We start from the raw sequence: 21,095 nt of genomic DNA, 5'->3' as shown, positions 1-21,095 counted from the left end.
CTGTGTGGGGCTAGAACTCACAAACCGCGAGATCATGATCTGAACCAAAGTCTGACACTCAACTGACTGAGCCACCCAGGTGCCCCAGTTGCTGTAGATTTTGACTCCTCTGGGTTAGTACTGAGACTGATAAAGAAAGGATGACAAGGAAGCTAAACTTTATGAAGAAAGTATGTTTATACCCATTTGTTTACTCAACAGAAAAATAAATCTTCAAAGATATTAAGATACATACTATATTTCAGTGATTCTAAGAACCTTACTTGATCACACTTTAACATCTCTGAAGTCATGATATGCTTACCACTAATGGGGAACACAGATTATTTAACTGGTATTTCTCTTTCTAAATGGTATGTAAAATAATGATGACTTATAATCTATAGGGTCTGAGAATCAGTAAGTATCTAATAAATGAGGAGCCTAAAATTTGTCACCTGGGTTGTGTGACTTCAAACTTCAGAATATTTTTTGGCCCACAACACTTTCCCCCTGAAATATGCAGGCAATTAAGGCAACACGTGTTTCATGTTTTATGCAAATGATTTCCTCCTTTCCCCACAACCCTTCACATACTGCCATCCAAGTTGGCATTCAGTCTTGCTTGGCCACATCTGCCCAGAATTACATTCTCGTGGAGCCAAATTCCTTCTTTTGTGAAGCAAAGCTTCTTACTGAGTTCTGTGAAGTGCACTGATGATATGTTCACTATCACAAGTTGAACTAATGTTGACTGAATGTTCCAGCAGCTGGGCCTTGTTAGAAGAGTAAACTGGGGCTGACGCTTTATGTCAACTCAAGTGGAATGTGAGGGAAAAGGCTGGGGAACTTTTCTTATTGCTCAAGACTATTCCCTTTTGCAATCAAGAAATGTGGGAAATAACTGAAGTGATTATTTCATAGTTGATTTCTCAAGCAATACTTTGGCATTTTTTTCAAATTCATCTTAAGTGTCTCCTTCATACAAAGTGTGAACGAGAGTATGCTACCTGCCACTGAGAATCTGACATGACATAAAAAAGGAACCACCGAATGCACTCTTGACTAGTAGAATAAGAGAGGCTCAGAGAGGTGATATGGGGGTTTGAAGAAGGAAGAAATCACATACGTATGAGAGAATTTCTCTCAAGCAGAGATGGGATTGAGACTTCTGGTTTCCTATAATGTCAGTCTCCAATAGGGTATTTGGAGACACTCTCATGGAAAGCAAATCAATGGTAGATAAAATATTTTTTTAAAAATCTTTTAAACGTTGGGGCGCGTGGGTGGCTCAGTTGGTTGAGTGTCTGACTTCTGCTCAGGTCATGATCTCGCGGTTTGTGAGTTCGAGCCCCACGTCTGGGTCTGTGCTCACAGCTCAGAGCCTGGAGCCTGCTTCGGATTCTGTGTCTCTCCATCTCTCAACCCCTCCCCTGCTCATGCTCTGTGTCTCTCTCTCAATAATAAATAAATGTTAAAAAAATTTTTTTAAAGTAAAAAGTCTTTTAAAAGTTGAACAGCCAAAAAACAATAAGGAATTATTAGATCAAGATTTGAAGAAAATCAGGAACTCAGATAAATAAGTGGAGTATAAGAGCCCCTTTTTCCCTAAAGCAATTTGCTAATTCCCCTAAATCTGAACTTTAATTTTGATGACCCACTTATAATGGCCAGTCTAATAGAAGACTGTCTTCAATAAGTTCATAATCCTGGAGACTGCACAGACAGGATGAAGAAGAACCAGGTGTAAACCAGCCCTCGACCATATTTCACATTGAATGGCTGAGTCCAGGTAATATTAAACTTCAAACTTGGAGATTTAAGGTGGTCCTGGACTGATAGAGATTTGGAACACAAATCAAGTTGGAGAAAGGCAATGAACAGCATATGGTCATACACCATCATCAGGTTCAATATACTTTGCTTCCACCAAGGATATGACCACATCCATGCAGACATTGACATTGTATAAGGGTGTGTGTGTGTGTGTGTATGAGTGTGTGTTGATGACACTATAAATTGACACTTGTAGTTATTACCACGTTTTAAAACTGGTATCTTTAATGACAAGGGATCTGCCTACCTTTGCGATTTTCTCAAATGAAGATACTGGGTGAATATTTACGTCAAAAATATCCAGCTCAATATTTTACCTGGATTACATATCTTTCTTGCCATAAAATAGTTTCTCTTATTCTAACAGTACTAAGTATTGAGTAGTGAGTTCTTTCAAAGCATTTCTATCTTCAAAATATCTAATCATGCATCAATGTCCTTTGAGAATTTGTAATTTAAAAAAGCGATTTTTCTCAAAGCACATGACAGACATTTTCCTGGAGTAATTGGAATTATGGAAAGGTGTCACATATCTGGTGCATGCATGCTATCGCCAGCATCATTAGTCATTTGAAATATGAGTATAAAATACAAAGGATTTTTTTTCCTTTCAGTCTCCATTGTTAGATCACCTTCAACTTTCTGACTCCCACACGCTGGCATGTCCCCGAGTCCATCCAGAGACCTCTTCTCAAATTTATCTACAATCAAGACCAAGGGTAACTTACTTAGGTCCATGGCTTTTATTATCACTTGTATGTTGAAGATGCTTCCACTCATGTCTCCACCTCTCATCTTTCCTCTGAGCATCAGGACGGATGTTGCAACTATTCAACGTCTCCAGTTCGGTGTCTAACAGACACCTCAAACATGGTAAGACCAGAAGAGAACGCTAGTTAACCCTCCAACACAAACTTACTTATCCCTCGTCATCTCTTAATAAAAGGCACCGCCATTCACAGACCAAACCTGCGTTGCCTGCCTTGATTTTTCACTTTCTTTTTTTCACCCCCTGCCTCAACTCTGTCAGCAAATCTGTCGACTTTACCTTCAGCATTTATCACTCATTCAATATTTCTTGCTCTCCTGACTGTTACCTCCTTAGTCCAAGCCACCATCACTGTCTCATAGGAACCACTGTGACAGCCATCAAACTTGCCTCTTTGCCTCCTCTCTTGTTCCAAATCCTCACTGTCCATTTTCTACACTGTAGCCAGGGCGATATTTTTAAATGAAACAAAACTTTTCACTCTTTTACTCTCAGCCCTTCAGCGGCTTCTCATTACACCAAGAATAATATCTAAAACTTTTCCATGGCTGCAAAGTTCTTTATCACTGTCCCCATCTACCTCTTCAACTTCATTTCTGAGACCCCCCCCCCCCTCTTTCATTTATTCCACTATGTCAACCTTCCTGCCCTACTTATTCCTTTAGAATGTGCCATTCACAATTTTATTTCGGGAACTTTGCTTTGCTCTCCGTCTGCCAGGAATGTTCCTCCACCAGATATTCGCATGACTTGCTCCCACATTTTATTTGGTTCTCTGTTCAAATGTCCTTTCCTCAGAAGAGTATTCCCAGAATATCCTAGCAATTCCCTTGCCCCTTCATTTTTCTTCCTTGCCCTATTTAATTTTTCTGTTATAAACATCAGAACATATAGTAATGAAACCTGATATTATGCGATATATTTGTTTATTTGTTATTGTCTTGTGTCCCACGCTATGATAGGAACTCCATGAAGACAGGGCTTTACTGTATCCTCGGTTTCTGGAAGTAAGGCAGGAAATGGAGGTGCTCAACACATATCTGTTGAATTATTAAGTGAATGAATGGATGAATGCCAGTTTGCCAGTCTCTCTCAGATTACCTGGAAAGGAGTTTTCATTTACTAATAGGCATAAAGCTGGGTTGGTCCAAGACCATGAAAGATTCTTTTTGCTCTCCATTTTCTAGAATCTGGCCTTGGAAACTGGTTAAACTTAAATAAAACAGTTATTTGTTTATTCTACATTACGAGATTATTAAATCTCTCCGTTCCATTGTATCTGCTTGGGGGGATAATAACAGTGCTTACATCATAAGATTGTTATAGAAATTTGAGAACGTAGAGTAAAAAAGGTATTCTAAGGTACCTGGCATATAATAAGTGCTCAGTAAGTATTCTCTGTTGCCATTAATGTTATTGCTGTTATTTTAAATTTAGAGTTTCCTCTTTACCAGTAATGGGTTACTCTCCCTCTCCCTGCCTTGCATGGTGGAGCATTCATTAAATTTTGTCTATGTGTCTATATGTCTATAATATTGTCTCTGTACGATATAGGCCGCTCTGTCCTCACTTTGCACAGAGGTGTAGGGTTACAAAAATGACCATTTAAGAAATTTGTGCATACTGGAACCAGAATCATACAAAGCAAGGGCTGCCAGTATGTTCGACTAATTCTCGTGATAGTCTTTTTTTTTTTTTTTTTTTTTTTTTTGCCAGAATTCTGAGTCACAAGAATATATTCCTGTGCTGTACCCACTTCGTTCTTCATTGCACTTGCCTTTGCATCAGTCTAACTGTGAAAGACCTTTTCATGGTGGTTGCTTTTTTGGCCTTTGCTGTGTTATGTGTAAATAAAATGGTCTTGTTCCTTCTCATCTTTCATTTCTGATTTTATTTATGTGGCTTCTTTCTCTTTTTTTTTCTTAAAAAAATTTTTTAATGTTTATTTATTTTTGAGAGACAGAGAGAGACAGAGTGTGAGCAGGGGAGGGGCAGAGAGAGAGGGAGACACAGAATCTGAAGCTGGCTCCAGGCTCTGAGCTGTCAGCACAGAGCCCAACACTGGGCTCAAATCCATGAGCCACGAGATCGTGACCTGAGCTTAAGTCTGACACTTAACCAACCAACAGAGACACCCAGGTGCCTCTCTTTTTTTCTTGATGGAGTCTGTAGAAAGTTTATCAATTTTGTTTCTTTTTTTTTAAAGAACAAGTTCTTGGTTTCAGTAAATAATCTCACATTGGAGTTTTAGAGAGGGAACTCACTTGTCCCATTTCTCCGTGAACCTGTCTAGTCTTCCACGAACCTTTGGGAATATATCCCACCAGTATGGGATATATTTTATATACATAAAAATTGGGTATATCAGCTCTTTCCCACTTTGCATACAAGCAGTATAGTTATCTGCCACATTCACTGTCCTCACCTTACCACTTTCTCTCCATTTCTGAGATGAGGTTTTTGTGAAAGACTAGTTTATATAATTTTCTTAGAACTTCTTTCGAAGGACAATGAAAGAAGCAAATCCCCAGAAAGGTGATAATTCATAACAGGCCATCCCTGAACCAAGTCTTCATTCTTAATCTTTGAACACAACCCTTTTTTGTGCCATTTTGTCAAATTTGTTACAACCAAATTTGCCATACAACAAAAGTGTCCTTCTCCAAATGAATCATGTCAATACAGGTACATATAATCTTTTCTTTCTTTAACCTGACAGATAAATGCATTAAGCTCTGCTTGTACTGAGTCTTGTCAGGTATCTGAGGTTGGGTCTTCTGGTCCTATCTCCTGTTCTCCACTGAGGTCCTGCACAACTTCACAAGCAAAGTAAAGAGGATATCAATTCTTCCCTGCTGGCTTTATTCTGCCTTCCCTGCTTCTCTCTTCTTCTAGGCCATCCCCTCCTGCCATCCAAAAAAGATATCCATAATCACTTAATACAAGATGAAATTTGTCAGCTTAACAGCTATACAAATAGCCTCACAGACTTTAAAATCTAGCTTGGCCTTGACTAGAACACCTTGCTGTAGCTACTGAATAGATGGAAAAGGCACTTTTCCGAGAAACAGGATGACATTGCACATATACATATGAAAACAGAATCCCTAAATATAAGAAAAAATTGCCTGGAGTGTTGACAGTCACCAATTTTGAGTGTAAGTTAAGGGATGGAGGGGAAATGCGGTCAGAGAGCAAATTTGACTTGCCTTGGGGTGACCATGGTTTGAATAGATAGTATTTACCTCTCAAATGTGAAGCAAGCTGGTCATTTTCTAGATCTCAGTTGGGCTGAATAGTGCATCACCTCATTTAACTGTCAGAAGGATTAGAAGTCTGGGCATAAACATCTGTTCAGAGTTATTAAGATATAGATATTTGGGGATATATTTCTTAAGACAATTCCCACATATAGGAGAGAAGTTAGCAATAGCAAAGTCAAATGGGCTGACATCCTATTATTTAAAATAACAAGCTGGGAACAAACCCTCATGAAATACAGTCCCCTAGCCAGCCAGAATCCCATCTGCCCAAAGAGAGTAAGACCAGCTTTTTCCTTATTTCTTCCCCTTAATTATCCACCTGCCCCTAAATTTCTTCCCCATTGCTCTGTTGTAATGCTTGAGATTCCACTATTGCAATCATTTTGGGGGGCTAAGGCTTATTCAGTTTTCAAAGTCCACTCACTACTAAATGCCTACTTCATCAAGCTCCCACTTACCTTTCAAATCTGAGCTCCTGTGTGACCTCTTCTTTGGATTCCACCCACCCACCCTGTCCCCTGGTTCTCCTGGGCAATTGAAGCCACTCTGACCATACTCTCATTGCTCCTGCCCTGTCTGTCTGAGTTCCCACCATATGAACAACTCCTTGTAAAGTGTCTTTAGAAGGTTTGATGGGACAACAAAACAGAGAGTAAGATAAGGGGACCCAAGGGTGGTGGTGAGGGTAGGTAGCAATTATAAATAAGCTGATTAGAGTAGACTTGAGAAACTGACATTTGAACAAAGACTAGAAGAGGTGAGAGAGTTAGCCACAGAGATATCTGGAAATAATATATTCCAGGCAGAGGAAACAACCAGAGTTAACAAACATTCAGTCCCTAATACCCTCACTGACAATAGGACCTCACCTCCTGCTGGGTTCTCCTCGATCACTCTCTTCAGGCACATTGACTTGCTTAATGACCCCTGAACAACTCATACATACCCTGCTTTAGGGCCTTTGCGTGGCTTGTTTCTTCTGCCTGGAATATATTATTTTCAGGGGAGACCCTTGGGGGGAGTGGGGAAGGGCAGACCTAAGGCTTTGTTGGCTATTATAAGAACTTGGGCTTTTCTGTGAGTGAGATGGGAAGTTATCAAAAAGTTTTGAGTAAAAGAATGTCATTATCTGGTCTATGTTTTAAAAGCACCACTGTGGCTATCGTTTTGAAATAAACTGTGGGGGTGAGGGTGGCAAGTATAGAAGCAGAAGTCAATTTGGAGGTTATGGTATCCCCAGGTGAGAGGTAAGGCTAGCTCAAACCAGGGAGGTAATAGCTGACGTGGTGGAAAGTGGTCAGATTCTAGATATCTTTTACAGGTAGATTCTCCAGGGGTTTCTGACAAAAATAATGTCTAATGTGTGGGTAAAAAGAAGTCAAGAAAAACTCCAAGATTTTTGGCCTGGACAATTGGAAGCCTAAATTGCCATCAACAATAATGGTGACTTGCAGGCAGACCAGATTTTGGGGGCTGACCAAGAGTTCCATTTTGGATATATCAATTTCAAGACGTCTGTTAGATACTGAAGTGGAGTTGTTCAGTAGGAAGTTAGATGCACAAGTATGGAGTTCAGGAGAGGGTTCAAGGGTGGCGTTCTAGGTCTGGGAGTCATTAGCACATTGATGCCGTCATCAGGATCTGTTCTTTTCTCTTTCTAAACTTTGAAATTCTTTCTCTCCTTCTCTACTCATTGTACTTCTTTTGCATTAAAATTTTTTTCATGTTTGTTTATTTATTTTGGAGAGACTGAGAGAGAGAGAGAAAGCACATGCAAGCAGGGGAGAGGCAGAGAGAGGGACAGAGAATCCCAAGTAGGCTCTGTGCTGTCAGCATGGAACTTGGCTCGGGGCTCGAACCCACAAACCGTGAGACCATGAACTGAGCCAAAATCGAGTCAGATGCTGAGCTGTCAGCACAGAGCCTGACACGGGGCTCAAACTGACCAACCATGAGATCATGACCTGAGCCGAAGTCAGACACTTAACCGACTGAGCCATCCAGGCAAGCCCAGAAGTTCCTGTTCTATAAACTTATGCTATAGGTATACTCATATGACTTGTATACACAAGAAATGAATACATAAATGTCACTAAATCATTATTTCTTTTTTTTTTTAAGTTTATTTATTCTGAGAGAGAGACAGAGAGAGAGAGAGAGAGACAGAGACAGAGAAACATGTGCGTGAGCTGGGGAGGGGCAGAGAGAGAGGAAGAGAGAGAATCCCAAGCAGGCTCCACACTCTCAGCATGGATCCTGATGTGCAGCCCAATCCCACAAACCATGAGATCATGACCTGAGCTGAAACCAAGAGTCAGACACTTAACTAACTGACCTACCCAGGTGCCCCCACTTAAACTCTTAAAATATTTACCATGTACACATTTTCTTTCAATAAATATGACACATGTATCTATTTGCTGATGTAAGTTTGAGCCCAGAAATAGCAAATTAAATAAAATTAAGTGACAGTAGGAATATGGGTCCCTTTTTTGACCAGATGGCCTCAGGGGTATCAAAATTTGAATGACACCAAGAAAAATGGGTCAGACCTGGGTCCATCCAATGTGTTTCGAAGCAAATCTTAATAATGGATAATTTTCACAAAGGATCTGATTAATGGTCATTCTTAATTATTGGCCTGCCTTATAGATGAGAGATTCATCTCATCTACTGATACCTGTGTTTTAGAACAATCACTTTGCAGTGAATAAGATGGACTGGAATAGGAGCAGACTGGAGTCATGGATACTAGTTTGGAGGTATTTCAGGGAAATGGTTGAAAGTTTGAGAAGGCCAGAATTAAGACAGCGGCAGAGGGAAGAGAAAGGAAGGCTGGATGAGTGTGGGAAAGAGTGGAGAAGAGGCAGCACCTAGAGCCTGGCTGGATGTGGGGCAGGACAAGGTCAGTCTATGATGACCCCTAAATCCCTCGCTTAGGCAGCTGGATGAACTGTATGTAATAAAATAGAAAACCAGAGGAACAGTGGGTCTGGGGAAAATAACAAACGCATCTCCTTCACCTTGAGCTCTCTGGCCCATGGGGTAGGGCATCGTCATGGGTGATTGTGTGTTTCAGGGCAGGATGAGGATGCAAGGTAAGGGGACAATTCTTTTCAGCAGTGACAAGAATTGAATCTCAAGAGAGGAGAAAAATCCCTGTGGGGATGATGAGTTCTGGAAGGAGGTTCGGCTAAATTAAAATGATAGCATATTTTTATTGGCACCAAGAAGAAAATACAGAAGACAGGCAGCAGTCCAGATCAAGATTATAGCATGTGACGACCTAGTGGGGGAAGACTGCTATTGCTGGCAAGGAGTAGCAGTCAGGATGTCTTAAACAGCCTGATGAACTGCCGTGTCATGAGGAAGAAATGCACCTCACCCAGAAACACACAGAGGGTCTCTTTCTGGAGATTTTATGTCTCAGCATCCCACAGTCTGGGTGTAACCAGGGTGGAGCTGGTTCTGTTAACTAAAGCGGAAGTAATGGAGATAATGGAGTAATGGAGGATAAAAATCAGGATTCCTGGCTTCTCGCCTTGGCTCTGCCACGATCTGGTTTTATAATATCTGGCAAGTCAGTTGGTCATGTTGATTTTAAAACTTCCTCTGTGAAATAAGTTCAAATGTGAAGCAATTGTTATTTTGACAGTTTATGTAATTGAGGAGCAAATAACCCAGACTTAAGGGAGACGGAAAGGCGCCCTGGAGGAGGTGATATACAAACTAGGATCATCCCTCAAATCTTAGTTCCTTTGTATGTTAGGTCAGGTTCAGGGGAAGGAGGCAGGGCAAGGGGAACCAATTTAAGCGGAGACAACAGTATGAATATGAGCTTTAAGCCAAGAAACGGAGACTAGCTTCACAAGTACGAGCAGTGTGATGTGGTCCCTAGAGCAGAAAGAGATGAAAGGCATTCACCTCTTTAGTTCTTTTCATTTGCTTTCTAAAATACATACTAGTGTTGACATTTTATAGAAGAAGACACTGAAATTCTGAAATAGGATCTATCTGCCTCAAATCCTGTTTTAACTACCGATTTTTACCACTTCCCCAGAAGAACACATGAAGAGGGGTGGGGCAGGGTGGTGGTGGAGGGGCAGTAATGAAGGTACACTTTTCTCAATACATCCAAGCAGGTTACATTTTGAAAAATTCGTTGAACCTAAGAAAATCATAGTGAAAAAATGTAACATGTGTGAGACGGTGTCAAACCACCAACATAAGGAAGTAAAAGATTTCTAGTAAAATTAGTCACATAAATGAATCACTAACCGTGGCTTCTTCTTAGGAGTTCACTGTATCCTTTAGGCATAATTAACACAAGCCAAATTTGGTGACCTTGATTCTTCATAAATGTGCATAAAAGGCCACAGCAATCTGATATTCTTTTACAACTATTTCATCCACAGCAATTCCATTTTAGTTTATTTTTTAAGTTTATTTTATTTATTTTGAGGGAGACGTATAGACAGGGCGAGTGGAGGAGGGGCAGAGAGTAAGGGAGAAAGAGGGGGGCTCAAACCCACGAAAACTGTGAGAAACTGTGAGAAACCTGAGTCGAAACTAAGAGTGGGCTGAGCCACCCAGGCGCTCCCACAGCAATTCCGTTTTTAAAAAACCACGTACGTATTCCAAAGACGTACCGCAGGTGTGACCTTTCCTTGAGCCCTCCTTCTGGAAACACTTGCCACACGGTATAGGTCATGCTTATTCATTCTAAGGTCTTTTCTCTGTATTTTGGATCTGGCAGGTTTATTACAATGTAGTGAGGTGTGAATTTTATGTTTCTATGATGCTTAGAATTTGTTGGGCTTCTAAATATGAAAATTTCATCTGTCTACAAAATTCTTAGTCATTAGTGACAATTTCATCTGTCTGCAAAATTCTTAGTCATTATTGTTTCAAATATTACTTTTCATCCATTCTTCTCCCCTCATTGCCTGGAATTCGTTTCAGAAGTAATTTAGATATTCTCAATACCATTCTTGAAGTCTCAATCTTCTTTTTGTACATTCTGTATTTGCATCTCTCTAGCGCATCTTAGATTCACGTAAAACAATGGTCTCTCTAGCTGAATCTAATCTATTGCTTAAGCCCACGGAGCTGTCTACCAGCTACTCCGGAAATGGCCTGCCTCATCCTGGGGTGGCTCCTGACCATGTCTCCGTGGTGTGTTTACACTCTTCTGTTCTAGGGTGCTAGACCCTGAGTGGATACATGACATAAACTGTGCCGATTAGATCCCTTTCTCTTGAAATTTGGAATTTGATATTCTAAAATATTCAGTCTTGTGCTTGTGGTCCTGAGATAGTTCCTGCAGCAAGCCCGACTTGAGGGCTAATTGTTGATATACAATACTTCATGATTTTTCACACTTATTTTCAAAGCAATTTTATTTTAGCATCTCCTCTTAACAATCCTGAGCAGGAACGAAAAGGATTTGATTTTGTTTTGTTTGCCACGTTTTCACATTTACAATGGAGTGTAGAGAAGTGAAGATACTTGTTCAGAATTGCAGACCTTCGACCTTTTGCCCAGGGCTCTTCCAATGCATGCATATCACCTCTTGAAGGCACAAGAGTCTCTCCTGAGGAAATGCATTTTCTCATTTGTCTTTGTGTTTCCCTTTCACGCATGAAGACACACATGGAGTGATCGAATCCTTCGAAGGATTCAATTCATAAAAACTCTTGCTTCCCTGAGAACCATTTCTTCATTCTACAGTGGTGAGTCCCAGATTCCATGTTTGTACCATGCGACCACTATCCCTTGCCACAGTTTATTGGACCTCTGTGGACACCTGGCTCGATATAGCCAATGAGATCTTCTCTTTCGGGAATCAGACATTGAATCTTAGGGAAAGCAAGTTATTTTTTTGTGGATGACTTGTCATAGAGACCCAAAAATCAGAGAAAAAAGAGAAACCCCAGGCCAGCAGAGAGAGGCAAAAACATAACAGATGACAAGAGGAAGTCCTGAGGACTCCAGTGTCTAGGGACCGAATTCATTTCCGCTATGGACTGAATGTTTGCGTCCCTCCAAAGTTCGTATGTGGAAATCTTAACCTCAATGTGATCGTGCTTGGAGGTGCGGCCTTTGGAAAGTAACTGGGTCATGAGAGTAGAACCCTCATGTATGGTATTAGTGCCCTTATTTAAAAAAAATGGTCAGAGAGCTAGCTCTCTTCTTCCTCCATGTGAAGACACAGCAAGGAAATAGCTATTTGTAAACCAGGAAGAGGACCTTTTCAAGTACTTGGCCTTTCTGGCACCCTGATCTTGGACTCCTGGCTCCCAGAACTATGAGAAATAAGTTGTTGTTCAAGCCACCCAGTCTAGGGTAATTTGTTAGCAGCCCCAACTGAGAACATCACTCATCTGTTAAAACATTTTTATTTTCAGAACGATAAAAAAAATTATATACATATATATTCTCTCAATATGGTGTTGCATATCCAGAAATTCTACCTAAAAGAAGTTAAATGGTTAAAACACAGCCTTAGTTCTGCATTTCCTATTTCATCTTTCCGAGGCATCATCCTCATGATCTTCCTTGGGTCTCAATGGTCTTAAATTTCCTTCCCTTCCTCTTCCAACCTGATGACTTTACAGTTTCCTAGGGTGGGTTGCCTCTACTCTTGGCTGAGGTTATCTATCAGGTTTGCTTTATTTAAGAGTAAATTCTTAAAATTTAAGACCAGTCTATCATACAACTGTATGAACCCCATTTTCTTCTTATTAAATGCATAGATCTTATAATGAATGAAAAATTCCTGTAAAAGGAGCATTGCAGTTTTGACAGCTGTAGATAAACAACCTTATTTATACTGAGATCCAAGGTTGTGGATGACTAAAATGGGGAGCAAGTTAAAGCCTTTGGAACTTAAAAGTTCAAGCAATCCATAGGCCAGAGTGTTGATAAGTTAATCAAAAAAATGTTGATGTCATTGAGAATAATATCAAAGGATAGGGTCAAGTGAAAAGCAGTGATCAAATGCCAGAGTGCCTTAGGAAGTTAACTGGTAGGGAACAGCATGGAAAAAGTGGACTCTACTAAGATGTAGTGAGCCTAACTAGGAAACCTCTAACCTACTATATGAGTTTAGAGAGTATTCTTACAACATAATGGAAATTTCATAACCCTCCCTTCCATTATTCCCTCACAAGTAGCCAACCACCTGCCTGAAAATAATGTTTAGGTTGTCAGAATAAGTAAAGAAGGCAGTTCATTTTAGTCAGAAATTAGCATAACTTGATGCTACTCTGAAAGAAACCTCTGGAGGATGTCCAAGCTCACGATGATACCGAGGGCTTCCGATATCCACAGGATGTGATGTTCCTTGTGTGACCATCAGTTAGGGGCACTACAATACAAACAGAGTAACAGGTGACTATACAGATACACAGGATTTCCCATGTGTGGCCCCTTGTAAGAAAATAAGAAAAAACCCAGAAGAATAAAGAAAAAAATCTCATGTATTTGGTAAGCTAAAAACAGATAGCAGCCATAATTAAGCACTTTACATGTATTATCCCATGATAGAGCAAAGTAAGAACAAATGAAATCATGTAAATCTCGATGTTAAGTGAGTTATCCAAAATGACATAAATTATAGTTGTGGATCTGGAACACTAACCCATAGCTCTATGAGTCACAAACCCGAGCTCTTCCCACCACATTATACTACTCAATTGCCAAGGTGATCCCCTGGTGAATCATAGTTCCACATACCCTTAATTCGTTTTCCTTTTTTAAATTAATTAATTAATTAACTGTTTTTATTTTAGAGACAGAGAGTGTCAGTGGGGGAAAGGGGCAAAGGGAGAGGGAGCGAGAGAATCTTAAGCAGGCTCCAAGCTCAGTGAGGAGCCTGATGGTGGGGTCGGGGCGGCGGTGGGGGGGGCGGGGGTGGTTGGTGATCCCATAACCCTGGGATCATGACCTGAGTCGAAATCAGGAGTGGGACACTCAACTGACTGAGGCGCCCAGGCACTCCCTTTTCATTTTTTAATTTAAAAACCCACAAAATTTAGTTTTTCTAATATGAGTCATAATCTCTGTCTTATGCACTGCGTTGGTTTAGAAATCCTACCATGACTTTTTTTCCCACAAGTTAATCCAAATACACTCCCATTATCACCTGCCTGTCCTTAATGTATCTTCTCCATTCACCAATTTGCAAATTCCATGTGAAGTCTAGATTCTAGAAATGTTATGCTGGAAGTAAATTTTTTTTTCTAAAGGGATTTTTTTTTCCTTAAAACTTCTTTCACCAAATGTGTCTATTGCCTGCCTACCTTATCTGCATAAGATAGTTTCTAGCAATATTAGATCATTTTTATATTTAATGGGGATACTTATAACACAGGTCAACTTGGATATCATGTTAAATAGAAGGTAAGAACCAATGGTTCTCAAACTTGGTCATGCATCAGAATCTCCTGGAGGGCTTACTAAAACACAGATGTTTGGGCCCGACACCCAGTTTCTGATTTCAGTATGTCTAAGCTGAGGCCTAAGAATGTGAATTTCTAACAAGTTGCCAGGTGATGATAATTCTGCTGGTCTTGGGACCACACTTTTGGATTCTCCGGTATAGACTCATTCTAATCTTACTGTAATTTTATTCTAATCTATGGCAGAGTCTGTATATATTCATAGATATCTTTAATTAAAAGAAAAGAAAGGGAGTTTGAATATGAGAATCCTTCGAATATGAGAATCCTTGGCGTTAATTATACCTGTTGATAATCTTTTTGATAATAATCATCACCCATTCAGCGTTAGGATCCAAACAAATTAATTTCCCATCTTCCAATGTGACTCTGGAAAAAAAAAAAAAAAAGAGCATTTTGGTTAAGTAATAATTGTACATAATTGAATAATGTTTTAAATGTATTGATTAAAATGATATCAACATGAAATTTTATACTTAAAATGGACATATGGATTTCTCAAACTACATTAATACTATTATTGGAATATGACTTTCAGTCATACCAGTATACACAATGAAATTTTAAAAATCAATTAAAGATAAAATTTTTTCTTAAAGTTTTTCAGATATCAAGTATGCAGCAAACATTTAGTAGACTTATGCTACACAATTGTTAGACTGGAAAATCTACACAAGGGTGATATCTTCCGGGATTCCAGTTATCAACCACTTACTCTATATTCTTTATCATTATACCTGGGCTAATTGTGTTAGCTTTTGGGACCTCATTAAAGTCTCATTTATTACTGGGGGAGAGGAGAACATAAATTGCTTATTTAAATTAATTCTGAAGCTTAAGTTGCTTCTATAGTTTTTTTTTTTTTTTAAGTTTATTTATTTATTTTGAGAGAGAGACAGCTGAGTGGGAGAGGGAGAGAGGGAGAAAGAGAGAATCCCAAGCAGGCTCTGCACTGTCAGCGCAGAGCCTGATGCAGGGCCAAACTCAGGAAACTGTGAGATCATGACTTCAGCCAAAATCGGGAGCGGATGCCTAACCACCCGAGCCGCTAGGACACCCTGCTTCTATAGTCTTAAACTCTACTTCGCAGAACCACAAATCTCTACCTCTTTGAAGTTCATTGCATGAATGGAGGACCAGATCATAATAAAAACGATAATGATAATAACGTAATAATAACCCCTTAGCAAATTACTAATACACAGATAGCCACAAAGCATCATACATAGTGGTAAAACCTCGAAAGTATTTCATTTGAAAGCAGAAAGAAGATAAGGATACATGCTATCACCACAGTCATTTCCACAAAGCTAGAAAGATAAAAGGCATAAAGTTGCAAAGGAGGAAAGTAAACTGCCATTATTGCCAGATAAACTACTCAAGTAAAGAGTTGGTGGTTACAAAATCAATACAAAATTTGGTCTAAATGCTAATAACAACTAGAACAAAATTTTATAAAGTTATTCTTTACAATAGCATCAAAAAATATAAAATGGGGGCGCCTGGGTGGCTCAGTCGGTTGAGCGTTTCGACTTCGGCTCAGGTCATGATCTCACAGTCCGTGAGTTCGAGCCCCGCGTCAGGCTCTGTACTGCCAGCTCGGGACCTAGAGCCTGCTTTGGATTCTGTGTCTCCCTCTCTCTCTGCCCCTCCCCCACTCATGCTCTGTCTCTCTCTGTCAAAAATAAATAAACATGAAAAAAATTTTTAAAAATATATAAAATGACTAGAAATGTGGGTTTTTTTTTTAATAATACAAAAGAAATGGAGACCTTTATGGAGAAAATCATAAAACTTTGGTTCAAGACGTTAAAAGAAGACCTTGATAAAGTGGGTTTCTACGGGATTGATAAAATGGGATTCTATGTTCTTTTTTTTTTTTTTTTTTTTTGTTTTTTTTTTTTTTTTGGGGATTCTATGTTCTTGAAATAACTCAGAATCATGAGGATGTCAATAATTCACAAATTAATCTATAATGTCAAAGAAACTCAAAATTATGATGTAATTAGTGCAAATTTGCAAGCTGATTTTAATATTTATATGGAAGAGCAAAAATCCAAGAAAATGTGCTCTGAAGACAATGGAAGAATTTTCCTTTCTTTATGTTAAGAATTACTATAAAATGTTAAAGATAGTGCACAAGTAAAGACAAATCAATTAATGGGACAGAATAGAGGGTTCAGAATTGAGGGGAACTCAATTTACGGAAGAATTAGCCCTGCGTATCAGTGGGGAAATGATGATATCTTAATAAGTAGTGCTGGAATAATTGATGAACTATTCGGAAAAATAAAATAAAATTGAACCAATCTCTCACATCACATACTAAAATCAGTTCCAGGTGGGTTAAAGTCTTAAATACAATGGAAAAAAATTGTAAAAGTTTTAGAGGACAATATAGCAGAATATTTCTGTGAAGTCTGTGAAGGAAAGTTTTTTTGAAACAAGACACTAAATGTGCCAACCAGAAAAAAAAAAAAAGCATATTGTTTAACTCGGTATGTAAAAAATACAAATTTACATTAATTGAAAGGACACCATAGAAAGAAGGAAAATACGAGCCGCAAATTGGAAAATGAGTTTTGCTATCCCTAAATCTGACAAGCGATTAATACCCAGAATATGTAAAAAAATACCTGTGAACCAATAGGGAAATGATAGTATCCTAGTGGGAAAAGAAGCAAAGAAATGAACAGAAATTTCACATAAAAGGGAACATACATGCTTATGAACACATGGAAAAAAAACACTCAACGTCATTAATAACAGAGAAATGCAAATTAAACGAGCAATAAAAGATACCGTTATATACCCATCAGGTTAACAACACCAGATATTGGCCAAATGTGAAACAACAAATGGTTTTATGTAGGAAGGAGTGTTCATTGGTACTGTTACTTTGTAATACAGTGTGGCATAACCTAATAAGGTCAAAGATGTGCAAACCTTAAATGAAACCCAGCAAGTAATATGAGAAACGCTCATATACCTGAACCATATATGGAGGATGTTGATAATCGCAAAAACGTGGGTAGAACCCAAATGTGCTTATCCAACAGTGGACTGGATAAGCAAATTTGGTATTTGTTGAGTTAGTATTCCTACAACGGGATACTAAGTGTCATTTAAACTGAATAAAGGACAGCTAAACATATCAGAATGCATGTATTGCAGAATAAAATGTTGAATAATAGAATTAAGTCAAAGAGTATATACAGCATGATGTCCTGAAGTTCAAAAGCAGGCTGTCTTAGTCCATTTTGGCTGCTATATATATATAAAAAACACCACAGACTGGGTGGCTTAACAAATACTATTTCTCACAGTTCTGGAGGTTGGGAAGTTCTTGGTCAAAGTGCCATGGATTTGGTGTCTGGTGAGAACCTGCTTCCTAGTTCATAGAAGGCCACATTCTTACTCTGTCCTCACATGTCGGAAGGTTAGGGAGCTCTCTGTGGTCTCTTTTTTAAGGGCACTAATCCCTTTGTTGAGTGATGAGGGCCCCACCCTCATGACCCAATCACCTCCCAATGTTTCCTCCTCCTAATAACTGTAACGCTGTGGCTTAGGATTTCAACATATGAATTCGGGGGTGCATTCATTCAATCCACATTCAATTCACGCACATTCAATCCACAACACAGGCAAAACTGTAATTGTTTTAGATTTCATACATAGATGGTATAATGATTTTTAAAAAGCAAGAAACAGCAGCTCAAATAGTAGTTATTTCTTAGCTTGGGATGGGTATATGATTCCGAAGGTGTATTAGTTTGCTAGGACTGCAACAATATACCACAGACGGGGTGGCCTGAACAACAGAAACTTAGTATCTCACAGGATGGAGGCTTTAAGTTCAAGATCAAGGTATTGGCAGGTTTAGTTTCTTCTGAGGCCTCTCACCTTAGCTTGCAGATGGCCATTTTCTTGCTGTGTCCTCACAGTCCTTTTCTTTGTGTGTGTGTGTGCATTTCTAGTGTCTATTCCTCTTATAAGGACACTAGTCATGTTGGATTAGGGCCCAGCCTTATGACCTCACTCAACCTTAGTTACCTCTTTAATGATCTTATCCCCAAATACAGTCACACTCTGAGCTTTTGGTTGGTAAGACTTCAAAATACAAATTTAGAGAGGACACAATTCAACCCAAACACCAAGTAGGTGTTTTGCATGTTCAGGCTTCTGATATACGAATTATATTCTAGATTTTGGCCTGGGTGGCAAGTGAACAGATTTTGTTTTATTACTGATCTTTAAACTGCATGTATATATATTTATATACTCTTTTGTATGCATGTTAGACAGAATCCTAAGACTCACCAAGCTTTCCTCCCTCGTCTCCAGGAAGACAATGAGATATTACATCCATGATTATGTCATGTTACATGGCAAAGGGATTTGGCAGATGCAATTAAGGTTACTGATGAGTTGACTAAATTAATCCAAAGAGAGATAATTCACATGTAACCACGTGGGCCCTAAAAGCAGAGTTATCTCTGGTTAGTAGCTGAAGAGAGATATTTGAAGCATGAGATCAGATCAGTGTGGGATAGATTCTTAGTCGTGGATATGGAAGAAGCTACGCGGAAGAAACTGAGAGTAGCCTCTAAGAGCTTCGAGTGACCATGAGCCAATGGCCAGAAAGAATATGGATACCTCAACCCTACAACTGCAGAGAACTGATTTCCGCCAACAACATAGATCACCTTGGAAGTGGGTTCCTCCCAGATCCTCCAGACAAGACTTCAGCCCAGCTGACATCTTAATTTAAGCTTTATGAAACCCTAAGCAAAGAAACTGGTCAAGCCATTGGCCTACCGACTTACAGAACTTTGAGATAATAAATGGGTTTATTCTATGCCACTGAGTTGTGATAATTTATTACTTAGGAGTGAACCAAAACACTATGTATGATATAGTTCAAAATTTTAAAAAGTTTCAATAAAATGCAGAAGTGTTCTCCCCAGCCTCTAAGCTCTATATTTGTTGAGCTTATTTCTGATGCTTCAGAAAGATTGTCACACCGGCTTTGAGAGCCACTAAGCCATACGGACTCACTATGTTGCCCAAGTGTATAATAGAGAGATCTCTAGAAAATCAAGAATCACCCATGTATTCTTACTGAGGACCATGTAACTTTGCTTCTTGCACATGTTCTTTGACTTCAAAGGCCACTCAAAAGAGTTCACACACTAATCATGTTCCCATTTGAGAGCATTTTACTTTTTTGGAGAGGGTACATGACATTTTCCGAGAGCATAACCACTGGACACTTATCTTCCCACACTGTACATGAATCATGCTCAGGGCCCTGGTCTCTGGTACTCCCAACGTACTGTATTTTTTTTAATGCGAATGTCCGCGTTGCAAAGCCCAATCCTAGAGGCTACCATTCTCCTCCGCACCTTTACTACTTACATGATTTCTTTCCTGCTGCAGTGAACACCTTCGGGTATCAACTGGACATGTTTAATGAATTTCGGAGAAATAAGATCAGAATGTGTCTGAATACACTGACATCGCAACTCTTGCCCCTCACAGAGATTGGCTGTGTAAGAAAAGAATGGCAAAACCCCGAGTAAGAACAAAGATAGCGGTTATGTTTTTCCTTTATCCATGCAGCAGGACGCCCAGTTCCCAAAATAAGTACCGGTAGGCTAATTTAGAGAGACAAGCATGCAAATCTAATCACCTGCTATTTTTATAAACAAACATTTATTAAGCATCTACGATGTTTGAGGAATGGATACGCGCACTAGACCAATAATTCATTGCTTAAAAGTATGCATGGTCAATAAAATAACTTATTTACAGATACAATCAACTTGATTTCCTTCTATGAAAAGTTTTCGACATAAAAATTTTATGTGAATTCTATCAGTTGAAAGAGGCACTTTCTATCTGTCCACTATCATTGCAATAAATACCCCTAAACTTATTTGCAGTAATGCTCCTGCTGTTATCTTGAGTAAGACAAGCACAGATCCTTCCAGTTCAATAAATCCAGGAAGCTAAACATATTTTTAAAATTAATCCAACAAGAAATTCTTTGACACCCCACAATCTAAATACATGTTCTGCCAAGGTTTCAATTTTACAGTTGCTATATTTTGCTCAATGCTAAATACAATCTCATCAGCTCTCGAATCTTTTCTAAATTTTTGCAATGCCTAGAAGGAAAATACAAAAGCTGTAGCTGCTTTACCAAAGATGCTCAGTGCAAAGACAGCCAGCAGGAGGAATCTTCTTTGTGAGCTCTCAGCAGCCATGTCAGTGCTTGATCTTGATCCTAGTCTGAATGGTGGAATCAACACCGCAGCCCTCTTTTATGTGCTTTCTGTAGCCCTGGGAATTTTTTGTTGTTCATGCACTCCCTCTTCATTGAAGGATGAAAGGAGCAGTTTATTAAGTAGTGTGTTTGCCACAAGCCAATAAGGAAACTGGGTTTGCTTTTCAAGCTTTGTTGTCGTAAGGGAAAGGGGGGTTGACGTTAGGGGGCAGGATATGAATTCATTGAAAGGACAAATGAACCTGTTATTTCCTAGGGAGGGAAACTGCATAATTGTGAAGAGTTCCATGCCAGTCAGTTAACAGTGGCTTACACAATGGAGTAAGAATGTCTATGTACTTTTTAAAGGTCATGTTTGTACAAAGTAAGTAATTAAGATGCTTTTCCCCAGTGTGGTATTTGCTTTTAGCTTTTAGGCCTACTTGGCATAATCCCACTCAAGGTGATAATAGAATCTGCCAAGCTCCAGGCGCACTTATAGCATAAGTAACCTACAA

General features: G+C 39.2%; 1 protein-coding gene across 1 annotated transcript; it reads right to left on the bottom strand.

Moving 5' to 3' along the window:
- Positions 1–12,229: 12,229 nt before the first annotated feature.
- Positions 12,230–20,700, bottom strand: LOC132692436 (interleukin-8-like). Its single transcript, XM_060654882.3, has 4 exons — positions 20,515–20,700; positions 19,728–19,857; positions 14,595–14,678; positions 12,230–13,216 (listed from the first exon to the last, which is right to left on the bottom strand). Exons 1-4 carry the CDS (start codon positions 20,576–20,578, stop codon positions 13,204–13,206), a joined length of 291 nt encoding a protein of 96 aa, XP_060510865.1. The 5' UTR covers positions 20,579–20,700; the 3' UTR covers positions 12,230–13,203.
- Between the last annotated feature and the right edge of the window lie 395 nt (positions 20,701–21,095).

The sequence above is a fragment of the Panthera onca genome, chromosome B1, assembly GCF_046562875.1.
Source record: "Panthera onca isolate mPanOnc1 chromosome B1, mPanOnc1 haplotype 2, whole genome shotgun sequence".
NCBI lineage: Eukaryota > Metazoa > Chordata > Mammalia > Carnivora > Felidae > Panthera > Panthera onca.
Note: the sequence above shows the minus strand (reverse complement) of the source record. Positions and strands in the feature narration are given on the sequence as shown.

What these genes read in the sequence shown, in the direction of transcription:
- LOC132692436 (XM_060654882.3), bottom strand. Translation starts at nt 20,578, where the DNA reads ATGGCTGCTGAGAGCTCACAAAGAAGATTCCTCCTGCTGGCTGTCTTT. An exon ending in CTTTGCACTGAGCATCTTTG is followed by an intron (nt 19,858 to 20,514) that starts GTAAAGCAGCTA and finishes TTTCTTACACAG; the next exon opens with CCAATCTCTGTGAGGGGCAA. An exon ending in TGCAGCAGGAAAGAAATCAT is followed by an intron (nt 14,679 to 19,727) that starts GTAAGTAGTAAA and finishes TTTTTTTTCCAG; the next exon opens with AGTCACATTGGAAGATGGGA.